The sequence below is a fragment of the Theropithecus gelada genome, chromosome 15 (genome assembly GCF_003255815.1).
Source record: "Theropithecus gelada isolate Dixy chromosome 15, Tgel_1.0, whole genome shotgun sequence".
In the NCBI taxonomy this organism is placed as follows: Eukaryota; Metazoa; Chordata; class Mammalia; order Primates; family Cercopithecidae; genus Theropithecus; species Theropithecus gelada.
In genome coordinates this window covers 19,792,072-19,809,089 of record NC_037683.1, presented here as the reverse complement: position 1 = coordinate 19,809,089, position 17,018 = coordinate 19,792,072, and the positions used below count along the sequence as shown (strand labels likewise).

At 39.1% G+C, this 17,018-nt stretch overlaps 1 protein-coding gene across 2 annotated transcripts in view; it reads right to left on the bottom strand.

Annotated features, from left to right (window-relative positions):
- Nucleotides 1–11,196, bottom strand: part of C5 (complement C5) — a 99,201-nt gene extending 88,005 nt beyond the window's left edge. For both annotated transcript variants that reach the window (XM_025358789.1, XM_025358790.1), the window contains exons 1-3: nucleotides 11,108–11,196; nucleotides 7,102–7,294; nucleotides 3,608–3,770 (exon numbers count right to left, since the gene is read on the bottom strand). In XM_025358789.1, coding sequence (XP_025214574.1) covers nucleotides 3,608–3,770; nucleotides 7,102–7,294; nucleotides 11,108–11,172 — 421 coding nt within the window. In that variant the 5' untranslated portion in view covers nucleotides 11,173–11,196. The remainder of the gene's footprint in view (nucleotides 1–3,607; nucleotides 3,771–7,101; nucleotides 7,295–11,107) is intronic.
- Between the last annotated feature and the right edge of the window lie 5,822 nt (nucleotides 11,197–17,018).

Genomic DNA, 17,018 nt, shown 5'->3' with positions numbered 1-17,018 from the left:
GTATAAAAGATATGGCTTATTGGCTGGGTACAGTGACTCATGCCTGGAATCCCAGCACTTTGGGAGACCGAGGTGAGTGGATCACTTGAGGCCAGGAGTTGAAGACCAGCCTGGCCAACATGGTGAAACTCCAGCTCTACTAAATATACAAAATAGCCAGGCGTGGTGGCAAGCACCTGTAAACCCAGTTACTTGGTTTGCTGAGGCTGGAGAATCGCTTGAACCCGGGAGGCGGAGATTGCAATGAGATAAGATTGCACCACTGCCCTCCAGCATGGGTGACAGAGCAAGACACTGACTAAATAAATAAATATATAAAAATAAAAATAAAAGATATGGTTTATTAATTTTAAAAAAAGTTTGGATGCTTTTTTTTTTTTTTGAGAGGGAGTCTCGCTCTGTCGCCCAGGCTGGAGTGCAGTGGCACAATCTCGGTTCACTGCAAACTCCGCCTCCTGGGTTCACACCATTCTCCTGCCTCAGCCTCCTGAGTAGCTGGGACTACAGGTGCCCGCCCGGCTAATTTTTGGTATTTTTAGTAGAGATGGGATTTCACCGTGTTAGCCAGGATGGTCTTGATCTCCTGACCTCGTGATCCACCTGCCTCAGCCTCCTAAACTGCTGGGATTACAGGCATGAGCCACCACACTCGGCCTTGAATGCCTTTGAATGTGCCAGTCGTTGTGCTAGGTACTGAGACACAGTAGTGAAACAAATCAGACATGGACATCTTTTAATGGAGTGGAGGAAAGAGGCAAACACAATTATATGTAAAATTCTAGGGTGTGAAGTGCCACAAAGGATACTTGCTCGGCCTTATGAGCATGTAGAAGAGGGAGATTTGAAGAGGTCAGAGAAATCAGGGGAAGCTGCCTTTAGAAGGGTCTGTGATGATACGTGAGGGTGAAGGAGGAGTTAACAAGGCAAAGGAGGGGCAAGAATGTACCATGCAGAGGCAATGGCATGTTACACAGGCCTTAATATGGATGGGGAAACAATGTGAGAAAGCATCTGAAAGGAGGTCAGTTTGGCTTGTGTCTATAGAGGGTGGGGCTGTAGTAGGTGATGAAGCTGGGGAAGAAGGCAGGACACACGCTTTATGAAATTGAAGGATTTTGGGCAATATTCTAAAGTCATTTATCCAGTAAAGCCTTGAAGATTTAAGCCTTTATCCTAAAGATGCTTACACTAAAAATCCCTCAAGAATCTTCAGATTAAATGTGTTGATCACGACATTACAGCTATAAATAACAAGACAACTAAAAAAATACTTTTAAGTAATTCTTTTTGTTTTCTGTAAATATGGCTTTGTGCTATTCCATAGATAATGGAAAACACTTTCCTGGTTCTTACTGTGTGCTTGGCTCTATCTTAAGTGCTTTATACATATGAATTCAGTTAATTTTCACAACTCTATGAAGTAAGTTGTATTATTATCTCTGTTTTACAAGTGAGGAAAGTCGGGGGTCTGAGAGGCTGCGTGATTCACACAGGGTCATACAGCTCACAGCAGCTCAAGCTGTGATTTGAACCCAGACAATCTGGTTCCAGAGTCTGCTTTTAACCAATTTACTTCACTACCTCTCAGAAATGGGCCAATATTTATAGGAAACTTCTCTCATTTTCCTCTAGGATTAGAATGAATGAGGATATTACATATTCTTCTTTTTTTTTTTCTTTTTCTTTTTTTTTTTTTAGACAAGCTTGCTCTGTTGCCCAGGTTGGAGTGCAGTGGTGCGATCTCACTGCAACCTCTGCTTCCCACGTTTGAGTGATTCTTGTGCCTCAGTCTCCCAAGTAGCTGGAATTACAGGCGTGCACCACCACACCTAGCTAATTTTTGTAGTTTTAGTAGAGATGGGGTTTCACCATGCTGGCCAGGCTGGTCTCGAACTCCTGACCTCAAGTGATTCACCCGCCTTGGCCTCCCACAGTACTGGGATTACAGGCATGAGCCACCGCACCTGGCCAGATATTACATCATCTTACAGTAAAGCCCTGATAGAGAAATAATACATGAAGCCTTTTTTTTTCTTTCTGAGATGAAGTCTCACTCTTTTGCCCAGGCTAGAGTGCAGTGGCTTGATCTCAGCTCACTGCAACCTCTGCCAGCCGGGTTCAAGCGATTCTCCTGCCTCAGCCTCCAGAGTAGCTGGGATTACAGGTGCCTGCCACAGCGCCTGGCTAATTTTTGTAGTTTTAGTAGAGGCAGGGTTTCACCATCTTGGCCAGGCTGTTCTTGAACTCCTGACCTTGTGATCCACCCGTCTCAGTCTCCCAAAGTGCTGAGATTACAGGCATGAGACGTAAAGCCATTCTTAAGAAAAGCCTTGATAATCGAGGAAGGTCCCAGGCTCTGGATATTACAATGCTTATTGGACAAAGACTGATGACCCTAAGTTGTGGGATGTATCAACAGAATCCAAGCAATAAAGTATCCTTCAATGTAGGAGGAGGACAAGGGAGATGATATGCTTGTTTCCAGGTATAATTATGTTTAAAAGGACCCAACCTTTGTGGGCAGAGACTATTTCCTTGTTTACCAAGTTGTCTCTTGGAGTAAAGAGATGCTACTATTCTGGCAATTATATTCCGGCCAAGCAGATAGCAATATCTCCACCTACTCTAGGCCTGTCCTTTCTGAGCTGATCATAACAAATGATCCTGCTGAAATGGTAATGGTGCAGTCCAGTTCCACCCCACTATTCTCATCAACAACATCAACCAACATGTAGCAAATATCTACTGTGTACAGTTTTTCAATGAAGTCAGCTGGTGCCCACTTCCTTTCTCTGTCCTGCTCCAAGAATATCATTAATGAAATTCCGTAGCCCCTCCCTCCCACATATACATCTCTCATATTCTATTTCTGATGCACTTAAAAGTCAGTGATGGTGAGAGGGAGAAACGGGAGAATGGAAGGCTTTGCAAACACATGAATATATTAGGCAGCATTCACACTTTTCTGTGTTTTACTTTTGGTTCATTGGGAATAGGTCCAGTCATTCCTATTCACATGATTTTGATTGCCTATTCTGCCCTTTTGCCTCTAACAGAAGAACCATGAATATTAAACAATGTTCTAACAGAAACTTTCTTAGGTAGGTCCCCTTTGAAAATTAATATCCATATATTTCTGTGATCTAGTTTATTCTCTGCTGAAACATCTGATCCCCTAGGGTTAGATTAATTTTTCCAGTTTGGGGATTAGTTCCAGACTCAGTGGAATTTTTCATGAACATGGTTCTATAATAAATTATTTTCCCATTGCCAAATTATATTTGCAATTGAGTCTTATATTTGTTTAATAAATAAGACCTAACATAACATTTTACGATTTCGAAAAAGCATTTTCTACTTGGAAATAACTGATGGGGAAGGTAATGTAATTGTTGGTTTTGCAATTTATTTAGCACTTTCTCCATAAATTTAAAATTAAAATACTATTAAATATTTGAAAGTATAGATGTCATTGGGAATTGAGAGTCTTTTGAGCAAATTAGAAAGAAACCGATCTCTACTCAATTTCAGGTATTAAAAAGCTCTACAATATAGTATCAATAGTGTCAGATACCCTACTCAGAGAAAGAAATATCTTATACTCTACCTGATTGGTCTGGAGTATAAACAGGTTTGTCTATATGAATGAAGAGAAATCCATTGTCATAGGTTATTGGAATTTTTTTTGATTTTGAAAAATGCTTTGATACAACTTCCAAATACACATTAGAAACTTGGTTTTGTCCTCCAGGTAATTGTTTTGGTTGTATCTGGAAAAGAAATTGTTGACAGAAAACAGTATAATAATTCTAAAATTATTAAACACATTAATTTTCTAAATACAACTGTGATCTCATTAGAACAATGAGTATGTACATGTAATCATTTAAAAAGTGATACGGGAGCAAGAAGAGTAAATAAATTTTGCCCAAAGTCCTTTAGTGTTTAATTACATAATAGAAATTTAGCTTTAAGCAATTGAAAGTCTCTTTGGTTCCATGTTTCCTAAATTTTATGTACATTTAGTGAAGCTACTACCATAAACGCCTTTAAGAAACTTTCACTCAATTAGTTTGCTGGGTTACCCCGTGCTCCCCATTCCCTTTGTGAAACCTCCTGACCGATTCTCTGGATTTTTTTTTTTTTTTTTTTTTTTTTTTTTTTTTTTTTGAGATGGAGCCTCATTTACTCTGTTGCCCAGGCTGGAGAGCAGTGGTGCCATCTCGGCTCATGACAACCTTTGCCTCTTGGGTTCAGTGATTCTCCTGCCTCAGACTCCCAAGTAGCTGAGATTACAGGTGTGCACCACCATGCCCAGCTAACTTTTTTTTTTTTTTTGTATTTTTAATGAGACAGGGTTTCACCATGTTGGCCAGGCTGGTCTTGAACTCCTGGCCTCAAGTGATCCGCCTGCCTCAGCTTCCCAAAGTGCTGGGATTACAGGCATCAGTCACTGTGCCCACATGCCCAGCCTCTCTGGACCCTTAGTATTACCCCACATATTTCTGCTCCTATGAGTTGAGATGCTCATTTTCTAATTTATGTTTGTAATTATTCCCTTTACATTCAATGATATGTAAATTTAATACATGAAAAGTGATAAAAAACAAAAGTGTATCTATGAAAATTTAGGCTTTGGAAACATGGGATGAAAGTTAATTACAAAAACCAACTGCTGTAGAATTAGCTATGTGAAATTATTGTAAAAGTTTGGAAAACAAGAAAAATATATAAATATTCTGCACCCAGATTGCTTTGTAAGTGCCTTTAAGTTCTTTCTCCCCTTTTAAGAAACAGAAACTATAGAACAGGCTGGGCACAGTGACCTACGCCTGTAATCCCAGCACTTTGGGAGGCCGAGGCAGGCGGATCATCTGAAGTCAGGAGTTCGAGAGCAGCCTGGCCAACATGGTGAAACCCCTTCTCTACTAAAAATGTAAAAGTTAGCCAGGTGTGGTGGTGCACACCTGTAATCCCAGCTACTTGGGAGGTTGAGGTGGGAGAATCGCTTGAACCTGGTGAAGGCTGCAGTGAGCTGAGATCGCACCACTGTCCTCCAGCCTGGGTGACAGAGCAAGACCCTGTCTCAAAAAAAAAAAAAAAAAAAACTAATAGAATAAAGATGATCCATTAAAGTTGTAACACATAACAAATGAGATTTGACAGTGCAATCCATAGACCCACACTTAAAGGACCTTGGTACAACATTAAACAATTGGCAAATAAAGATACATGATATTACTCTGATAAAATTAAATGGTTAAAATATGTACCAACTATGATTCCCCCACCTTAATCTAGTTTTTCAGTTAACCATATAGGTCAACACTGTTCAAAGGACTTTTTGTGATGACAGAAATATTCTGTATCTATGCTGTTCACTATGGCAGACACTAGCTACCTGCGGCTATTTGAACACTTGAAATGTTGCTAGTGCAACTGAGATACTGCATTTTTAATTTCAGTTAAATTTGATTGATTTAAATTTAAAACTAACAGCCACAAATACATTGTATCAGATAAAAGAGTATCTTTTGAAAGTAACACTTTTTTTTTTTTTTTTTTTGAGATGGAGTCTCACTCTGTCGCCTAGGCTGGAGTGCAGTGTCACGATCTTGGCTTACTGCAACCTCCGCCTCCTGGATTCAAGCGATTCTCCTGCCTCAGCCTCCCGAGTAGCTGGGATTACAGGCATGTGCCATAAAAGTAACACTTTTTTTTTTTTTTTTTTTTGAGATGGAGTCTTGCTGTGTCGCCCTGGCTGGAGTGCAGTGGCCGGATCTCAGCTCACTGCAAGCTCCGCCTCCTGGGTTTACACCATTCTCCTGCCTCAGCCTCCCGAGTAGCTGGGACTACAGGCGCCCGCCACCTCGCCCGGCTAGTTTTTTGTATTTTTAGTAGAGACGGGGTTTCACCGTGTTAGCCAGGATGGTCTCGATCTCCTGACCTCGTGATCCGCCCGTCTCGGCCTCCCAAAGTGCTGGGATTACAGGCTTGAGCCACCGCGCCCGGCCAAAAGTAACACTTTTAATAAATGAATTTTAATTGTTAACGAACCTAATAAGTGGAAGAATTTGTTAAGAGATATGAGCATTTACTGCTAAGAACATTAATTAAAGAATTCATATATTTGATTAGAAATTATTTAGATTAGTGTTTCTCAGACATGAGTAATATGCATTAAAGGACAAAAGTCATGGAGAACCCTCAGCATTGACTTTTTATTATTTATAACATAACCAAAATAATTTTTATTACAAAGATACTTAAATATGTACAAACTTAAAACTGGGTATAATCTAATGCTTATGATTTTTGTATAATTAAAAACTCAAAACAAATTTATAAAATAAATTCCAAATGTTATAAAATCAATATGATTCTAATTTTAAGCTCTTTGTTAAATTTCCATTTTAAATTTCTTTATAAAGAACTCACTTTAGAGAAACTCTGGTCTAAATGAACTGCAGAGCCCATTTTACATCTGATATTCTTTAATTTTCTTTATTAAGTATCAGAATCTTTAGTAAGAAATAAGTTGCAAATATGTCTCTAAGCAATCTATACTACAATATCTCAATAGGAGAAAGAGTTATTTGATCAAGGTTGTTCTTTCTATTCACTGCAGGTTGTCAATCAGAGCTATTCACTTTAGTAATAAAAAATTTTTAGTTTTTGAAGCTATAATTTTAGAATATTAGAGTTCAATTGAATGTTCAATAATATCCATGGATTTTTGTGGGCAACATACTACAGATCAAATCATATTCATAATTCTCAATTTCTTTCTAATAATAATTTTCACAGCAAATAAGTATTTTCAATTATTTCCAAATATTTTCACATTGGTACAATTTTATTTTCCAATAAGAATGTGAAAATTGACATGCATTGCTCAAAAAGTGGACATAACTCTTCTGTTTAGAATTTTCTGTTTCTGTTAGAATTTTCACTTATATTATCATTAGTGACTGACATCATCTAATAATCCCACAGTGGATGTAAATGATTAAATCTATATGTTATCAATATTCAAACTTTATACACATTTTTATTGAGAATATTCCGTATATATAAAGAAAATAAAGGATAAATACATACTGTTAAGACTGCCAAGTTTTGGAATTTATTCTCTGAGGATAAATGAACATGGCCTGAGGAGTAACTAAATTTTTTATCAGGATAACTTTTAATAGAGATTGTTGCATCAAATGCTTCAGTGTATCCATAAACTTGAATCACAATGTTTTCAGATGCTCCAACACGGAATATTTTTGGTGCTGAAATGACATATCTATTGAAAAAGGAAAAAATAAGGCTCAGTGTCTTTATAGGACAAACTTTCTTATACTTTTGATTTTTTTCTCTCATTTGAGAGATTCCATTTAAAATACATATATTTCCTCACTTAAAAATGATATTAGTAAGTCAAAATGTACTTGTGATCCACCATAACTTTGGCATAATTTCTAAGTAGTTTGGAATTAAGACCTGAGAAATGAAGCTGGAGGTTTAGTTTACATTTCAAAAGGTAAGGTGATAATAGCACCTTCTCTTAGCTACTGCAGCCAAGGAAGACTTTTAATCGTGTTGACCAGAACATGTAAATGGAGTCAATATTTTTTGCTCAATGAAGAAAAAAGCAGCGATTGAATTCCAGCTGTGGCATCTGCTGGCTGAGTGACCGTGGTAAGGTCATTAACTCTTTCTGAGGCTAAAATAACTTACTGTGGAAATAATCACCTTCTTTACCAGGCTCTCGTAAAGTATTAAGTAAGAACATGTATATGAAAGGGCCTAGCACTCTTAGTACTCAATATGTTAAGATTTATTAATCTCACTAAATTAGTTAAAAGGGAGTGATCTTAGAAATACTATGTTATACTAGTAAACAGATAACGAAAAGTATAGAGTACAAGTGAGCTGGGAAGTGCATTTGGAAATGGAAATAGTGATGATAGTCCTTTAAGAGCAAATCATCATCTTCAAACAATAATGGTAATTAAGTATTTGCCATATATCAGAGGCTGTATCAGCACTTTACATACAGCTCTTGTTAATTTTTACAATAAGCCAATGACGCTGGTACTATCATTATTCCTATTTTGCAAGTGGTAAGAGGCTAACTTGGCTAAGGTTACACGGTTTGTAAGTAAATGGGGGAGGACTTTATATCAGTTCTCTCTCAGTTGTTATGTGTACATTTGAGGTCAAGATTATATGTTATTCACAACCATAGACTGTTCTCTTATTTTTACTTTTCATGTGATTTATACAATAATGGAAGTGAATCTATACATGTTTTGAAATACAAATTTTAAAATACGTGATTTTAAAAAATTATTTTATTTAAAACTTACAAATATAAACTGGATTACTAACTGTATATCACAAAAGTATCTAATTTGAATAGCGAGGACTACATATGCTATTACATAGGAAAAAAAAGTGTTTAAACCCAGAAGGGCATAGTGATCAACTAATTCAAGTGGCCCAAGTTTGGAGTATATGCACCACCCTACCTGGCAGAATTATTCCAGGCTTCCGCCAACATTATGACATTTTGAGTCTGGTAAAAGCAGGAAGTTTTTAGTAACAATGGAATTAATTTATCAGCAATTAAATCCTTCAAAGCATCTGGCAGTTCTCCTATATGACAACTAATTTGGATCCACTTATAGGCAAATTACAAAAGAGAGGAAAGAATTTCCAGATTTCCAACCATCATCTGAATTCCCCTTCCCCACATGCCTAGTAGGAGATAGCAGAAAATGAGAGGAGTTCAGCTTTTATGATAATAAGATACATTTACTGAAATTTTACCCTGTGATAAGGCACTATTCCGAATACTTAATATATATAAACTCATTGTGTTGTTACAACCACTGTGAGGAACTATTACTCCAGTTTTAAGGTGAAGAAACTGCTAATTAATTTTCCCAAGGCCACATATATATGATTTATGAATTCTATAAATCACAAATTATAGAATTAGGAATAGAACTTGAGCAGCCCGTTTCCAGAATTAACATTTTCAACTGTTGTACTAAATAGAATTTATCAAGTTTTGTAATTAGAAAAATTTAGGAATCTAAAGCTACTTTAATTTCAGTATTTACAGAAGCTTTATGTTTTTCAGTTTAGTATTGCTTTAATTTTGAATTGTCTATGTTAGGGGTCCTCAACCCCTGGGCCACGGACCAATGCCAGTCCATGGTTTGTTAGGAACCAGGCCACACAGCAGGAGGTGAGCAGTGGGGCAAAGGAGCATTACCACCTTGGCTCTGCCTCCTGTCAGATCAGTGGTGGCATTAGATTCTCATAGGAGCATGAACCCTACTGTGAACTGCACATGCGAGAGATCTAGATTGCAAGCTCCTTATGAGAATATAATGCCTGATGATCTGAGGTGGAACAGTTTCATCCTGAAACCATCCCCACCCCAATCCTGGTCCATGGAAACATTGTCTTCCACAAAACCTGTCCCTGGTGCCAAAATGGTTGGGGACTGCTGGTCTATGTGATGGTAGCAGTCAAGCGTAAAATACGTAGTGTTTAGAGGCCCCTAAAAGATGATTCTGGAACCACCCTTCATAAAGATTTTGGTTCTTATTGACTTATCAGTAGCATAATCTATCCATATAAAGAATTTCATAGTTTTCTGTGTCTTTCAATTCCTGCAGAGGATCAGGTTACTGAGCTGGCAGAGAGGCAAGAATGTTATTTTGGCCTCTACCTGGAATGCTCTTTCCTCAAATATTTGCATGGTTTGCTTCCTCACTTCCTTCAGGCTCTGTTTGAGCGCAGCCTCCTTAAGAGAACCTTTCCTGGCCACATTTTAAAATAGTGCCCCATAATTTTTTTTTAAATTCTCATACTCTCCTTTATTTTTTTCTTTATAATACTACCTACCTGACCTTACACATTCTTTCATTGGCACATTCATTCATTACTTGCTTCTCCCACTAGAATACAAGCTCTAGGAATTGTCTTACCGTTTGCTGTATCTGCAGTGCCTATCATATGGTTAGGTGTTCAATAAATATTTGTTGACTCAATCAATCAACCAATTAATTAAAGTGATAGATTGCCATGTTGTAAATGGTATACTCTGACTTTTTCAGAGAAAGTGAGGAAATAATTTTTATTAAGGGCTAGTAGAAAGAATTCAGAATAAGTCTGGACAAGAATCATGGAACCCAGGTCCTAGCCCTAGTTCTGCCACTAATTTGAAGTCACTTAATTTCAGTCTCTCTAAGTCTTAGCTACTAGTTGTCTTTCAAAAAGAAATAATAAAGGCAGGATGCTAAGGTAGTGGAGTGTTTGCGGCCATGTGATAAGATTACAGATCAGAAATAGGAGAGTTCTAAAAAAGAATGACATCCTAAGTATGTGTTTATACATAATATATTTACATGCATACATCTATGACAAAATGAAAAAAACTGAAGAGATAAACAGGAGATCTTAATAAAAATCCTGTTTCTCTCTCTCTAGAACTGTGACCTTTGGCCAGTCACTTCCCATATCTGGACTTATCCTCGTATATAAAATGAAAAGGTTTGATTAATCTACAGTTACTTTTCAGTATTAAAACTTTTCTAGAAATAAGATCATTATTTTCAAAACATTACTTAAAATGCATATTATCTCAATAATGACACTAAAAATTGTGAAAAATCAGCTCATAAATGTATTATAGAAGTCATTACAACAGATTTTCAGATCACAGTATTAGACTGACTCCCAAATAACCCTGGTTTAACTGTATATAGTCTATGAAAAACACAAAAGTAAACACCAAGTTAAAATAAGCAAAAAATGTCAAGAAAGTTTATTATCTGGAGTTTGTTTTGTGCTTTTTTGAAGAGGAATTTGAATAATTACATAAATTTTAATAAATAACAATTTCATAAAAGCTGTTACGTTGTTGGCTACTCATTAAATCAAAATGCTTCCATGACTTTCTCATTCAGAGATGATGCTATTCACTTGGTGTTCTCAGAAGTAGCAAATTATTTTCAAATTAACACAATCTGTTAAATTTAACTCTTCATTCATCATAACTAAGATGCATTGAAAAATGAAGATAGCTTGTTTTACTTACGTTTGCTCCTGTCCCCAAGTTTTTCCCAGGAAGATTAAAAAACAAAGTATTCCCAAAAGGCCCATGGTTGGAGGTAGCAGGAAATCATGGATATAACCCTTTTGAGGATATTCTCCTTTTAAATAAACTGAACTTGAACAATTCAGATAATCTGGTTAATTATTAATGTCAGAAAGGTGAACCTCTAAGCAGGAAAACTAGAATTGGAACTAAAACACCCTTTCATGCCCAGGAATACACATAGGGAGTATTTTATAGGAGCTTACACCCAGGGAATTTATTTTTATTAATACAAATAAAGGGACTCTAAAATGGGAATTTGGCACTATGAAGAGTGGCTCAAAGCTACAAACCAGTAAGCCCATTGCTTTGGCCTTTCTTCTCTTGCCCAGGGCATTTACTTTGATGTTGCATCATCTGCAAGCACACATCTGGCAGGTCCACTCTAATACTGATGGAGACACACTTGGACTCAGTTTCAAATGGAAATGATTTTAGAAAAGGCCTGGTTTAGACAGGGCTCACAAGATGACCTTTTTTGGAGACCTGAATGGCAGTGTCCTTGGTGCTGCACATGGTCTGAGCATAACTTAGCTCTGCAAAGGAGGTCTAGGGAATTGTTCCTTGGTCTGTCTCAGTATAGAGAACATTAGGTGGAGGAAAGATTGTGACTGGCAACGAAAATGCCATGCTGAGGATGCTGTCGTCATTCTCTAAGTATTGGAGAATCGATAGTCTCCAATATTTATTAAGTCATACACCACTCATTCAAAGTTTGCCTTTATTCAGATATAGAATATCTTTCTTTTAAAGAAAATACGCTATACTTTTCAGTAAGGATTTTAATAATTTTAATATAAGAACTCCAGAAAAACAAAGCTTCCTATAACAATTGAGTCTGATAACTAATTCACAATATACTAAAATTTTATCTTTATACTTTTTTTTTTTTTGAGACAGAGTCTCTTTCTGTCACCCAGGCTGGAGTCCAGTGGCACTATCTTGACTCAGGGCAACCTCCGCCTCCCAGGTTCAAGGGATTCTCCTTCCTCAGCCTCCCAAGTAGCTGGGACTATAGACATGTCCCACCACGTCCAGCTAATTTTTTGTATTTTTAGTAGAGGCAGGGTTTCACCATGTTGGCCAGGCTGGTCTTGAACTCCCCACCTCAGGTGATCCACCTGCCTTGGCCTCCCAAAGTGCTGGGATTATAGGCGTGAGCCACCATGCCTGGCTGATTTTTAATTAAGTTAATTTTTATGATGTTTTATTTTCATTAGAATTTTTTAATTTACTCTCTTCTCTTTTTGCTTTTCTGTTTTTTGTTTTTGTTTTTGTTTTTGTTTGTTTGTTTGTTTTGAGACGGAGTCTCGCTCTGTCGCCCAGGCTGGAGTGCAGTGGCGGATCTCAGCTCACTGCAAGCTCCGCCTCCCGGGCTTACGCCATTTTCCTGCCTCAGCCTCCCGAGTAGCTGGGACTACAGGCGCCCGCCACCTCGCCCGGCTAGTTTTTTTTGTATTTTTTTAGTAGAGACGGGGTTTCACCGTGTTAGCCAGGCTAGTCTCGATCTCCTGACCTCGTGATCCGCCCGTCTCGGCCTCCCAAAGTGCTGGGATTACAGGCTTGAGCCACCGCGCCCGGCCTGTTTTTTGTTTTGAGATGGAGTCTGGCTCTGTCGCCCAGGCTGGAGTGCAGTGGCGCGACCTCCACTCACTGCAAGCTCCGCCTCCCGGGTTCACATCATTCTCCTGCCTCAGCCTCCTGAGTAGCTGGGACCACAGGCGCCTGCCACCTCGCCCAGCTAACTTTTTGTGTGTTTTTTTTTTAGTAGAGACGGGGTTTCACTGTGTTAGCCAGGATGGTCTCGATCTCCTGACCTTGTGATCCGCCCACCTCGGCCTCCCAAAGTGCTGGGATTACAGGCATGAGCCACTGCGCCTGGCCTACCTTCTTTTTTTTAGTACTATTTTTACCTTAATATATAATATGTGCTCTTCTTTAAAATAATAAAACAAATGTATCTAAATATATTTCTGTAATGAGATATTTACGATATATAAATGAGATATGTATGGTCACAATGGCATTCTTTGCTTGAATTAATAAATAATACACTAAAAATATTTACACTTTAATGCTGAATTCACCAGGGAAAAAAAGGAGCACAAAGGGAAATTTGATATACTAATTTCACTAAAGGTATCTGTTGCATATGTCATTGAAATGACAAATATTTGCCACTATTGTCTGATCATCTAGCCCATTTATTTCAAAAGGGAGTCTGTGAAATGATTAAGCTGGGTTGCAAAAGATGGGTCAAGTTAAAACAAACAGTACTTTTGCCATCATTTTTGGGAAATGAAATTTAAGAGAGAACAAGAACACTCAAATCAAGGTAGGTAATATTTGTATTTTAAGTGCAAAAAAGTTTGTTTGCTTGAGCTATAGAGTAAATACTGAAAACCAATATTTGCAAGTCATTGTCCTGTTTCTCTGGTAGAAAACATTCAGAAAATAATGGATCTCAAAGGTTCTCAACAGAACTGAAGTTTAAACAATTTATAGATTCTCAACTGTGTTTAGTCAAATTTTTTTATCTACCTTCTAAACGTGGCTCACAGATGAACTTTTGAGGCTGGGCACGCTGGCTCACATCTGTAATCCCAGCACTTTGGGAGGCCAAGGTGGGTGGGTCACCTGAAGTCAGGAGTTCAAGACCAGCCTGGCCAACATGGTGAAACCCCGTCTCTACTAAAAATACAAAAATTAGCCAGGCGTGGTGGCAGGTGGGTTATTCTAAGTAAAACCCAATATTTGTCCCTCTGACTGCTTTTTGGCTCAAGCCCGCAGTCTCATGTTTTAATCCTCTAGGAGAAAGGCTCTAATAAAAGGCCAACTGAAATCCAAAAAGAACTACTTCAGTAACTCTCCATGGGATATAGAGGAGGAAGGCACTGGAGGCTTCGGTGCCAGCAGTTTAAAGACTGATTGGAGAGAGGGCCCAGAGAACCCCTCAGAGATAGTTCTCCACACAGGAACACCAAGTAGAACAACTATCCATGCAAGACAGCACCTTCATAAGAGCCATAAAATCAGGTGAGTGATCACAGTGCCTTTTTTTTTTTACCTTAATGATAAGGAAAGAGGCATTGAAGACCGGGTGGGGGTAGCGGGGCGAGGGAAGATCTCCCTGCATTGCCTACACCACCCCTCCTCCAACCACAGGCTGCACAGCAGGAAAGAGAATCTGTGTGCTTGGAGGAGGGAGAGCAAAGTGAGTGTGGGTCTGTGTGCTTGAAGGAGGGAGAGCAAAGTGAGTGTGGGACTTTGTATCGGAAGTCAGTGCTGGAACATAACACAGGATAGAATTCTGCAGGCACCCAGAATTCCGACAGCGCATTTAGGCAGGCCTTGGGACAGAGGAGAATTCTCTGCTCCAGAGGGAGAAACCCAGGTCATGGCTATCTTCACCACTGGCTAACTAAAGTGGTCTGAGGTCCTGAATCTATTTGAGTGGCAGTCAGGACACAAGGACTAAAGTATGTAGACTAAACATAAAATGCTAAGCACTCCCAACTTACTCCTACTGACTGAATGAACACCCACTTGGCCAAAGAGACCCCAGAAAAATCTTAAAAATTGAATTCCTGGCTGTGATGGCAAAGGGAGGTTAGACATGCCTTGTTATATCCCCTCCCTTTGGAGTTTAGGCACAACTTACCTGCATTCAAGTTAAAAGATCGTAGGACAAAACAGACTCTGTGGCAATAAGATACCAAATTATAAACAAGATCTCAGGCCATTCACGCAAGGAATCACACCCTACAAATCATAAAATATTGTTAAATGGGTTTTAAAAGTTAACCTGGTATATGCTGGGCATGGTGGCTCACTCCTATAATCCCAGCACTTTGGGAGGCTGAGGCAGGTAGATTACCTGAGGTCAGGAGTTCAAGACCAGACTGGCCAATATGGTGAAACCTCGTCTCTATTAAAAATACAAAAATTAGCTGGGTGTGGTGGCGGGTGCCTGTAATCCCAGCTACTCGGGAGGCTGAGGCAGGAGAATTGCTTGAACCTGAGAGGCAGAGGTTGCAGTGAGCCAAGATCGTGCCATTGCACTCCAGCCTGGGCAAAGAGCAAAACTCTGTCTCAAAAAATAAATAAATAAATAAATAAATAAATAAATAAATAAATAAATATAAACCTGGTGTAATATGGCTTACTTTTCAACTGACTCTGATATAGCAAGACATGACAGATAGCAGACCTTGTAGGGAATAAAAATATTTTATCTCAAAATATATTTCTTTGACATATTTTGAAATGGCCCTGCAAAGCTATCTTTTGTGGGGGAGATTTGCATCTGTAGAGAATCTCCATGAATGCAGCCAGGCCTTCCCTTTCTAGGCTTTTCCCAGATCTAGCACAGTTGAACTGACAGTCTGACATCTCAAAGGTCTGCAAAGAGACAGATATTTGCCATTGATTCTCTCTGAGGGCTGCTACCTATGAGAAGTCATCTACATAACAAGAGCCTTGGACCCCACAACCTCCTTTAACTCAAGCATTACTTTCTATTGACTTTAAGCCTTTAGATAATAGCTTAACCCTCTCAACCAATTGCCAACTAAAGAATCCTTAAGACCCACCTATAATTACTAAGTCCCTACTTGGAGATGTCCTGTTTTTTTGGGCTGAATCAATATATACTTTGCATGTATCAATTTATATCTTTGCCTGTAACTCTTGTCTCCTGGAAATGTATAAAATCAAACTATAACCTACCTGCTTCAGGCACACTTTCTCAGAACCTCTTAAGACTGTTCCCAAGACCATGATCACTCATATTGGCTCAAAATATGCCACTCCAAAATATTTTACAGATTTTTTTCCCTCTGTTAGCAAGTCCTTGGGCAAGGTCTAATGCTGTCCTGGTCTGGGAGGCAGTGGACTTAGGGTGCAACACAGTTTGACACTAGCTGTGGCAGCCACAGGAGTACGTATGTCACTCCTCCCCAAACTCCAGGTACTGATGCTTGGGGAGATTCATTCTGCCTGGGGAAAGAAGAGAGAAGAGTGCAGAGGACTTTGTCTTGCAACTTGGATATCAGCTTAGCCAGAATAAGATATAACACCAAGCAGATTCCCGAAACCCGATTCCAGGCTTTGCTCCTGTATAGTGTTTCTAGGCCCACCCTGTGTCAGAAGGGAATCCACTGCCCTGTTTGTATGGACTTGGTCCTGGCAGGATTCACCATCTGCTGACTAATGTGGCCTTGGGCCTTGAATAAACATTAGCAGCAGGCATAACCAGGCAGTAGTGGCTGCAGGCCTTAGTGAGCCCCAGTACTGAGCTAGTCTGGAAGGCTGTGGGCTTCAGGTATAACCCAGTGTGATGCTAGCTGTGGCCAGTAGAGTGTCTGCATCACTCCTCCCCAAGCTCCAGTTAACCAAGCCTGGAGAGAGATGCCTTCTGATTTGGGAAAGAGAGGGAAGAGAGCAAAAGACTTTGCCTGATAACCCAGGGAATTCTCCCCTATCTTCCCAAGTCTTAGATACACCAAGGCTGCGTATCTAAGAGTCTGTAAGAGTTACAGGGTTCCTGAGCTTAGGACACTCCCAAGTGCCACAGGCTTAGGCCACAAAACTCAATCCCCTTTGAATTCTTGGAAAGCCTTCTCAAGAACAGGGACAAACAAGCCTGGACTATAAAGAAGGGAATGAATACCTAACTCTTCAATGCGCAGACATGGGTGAATATCCACAATCATCAAGAACATCCAGGAAAACATGGCCTCACTGAATGGACTGAATAAGGCACCATTGACCGATCCTGGAGTGATGAAGATATATGACTAATCAGACAGGGAATTCAAAATAGCTGCCTTGATGAACTTCAATGAACTCC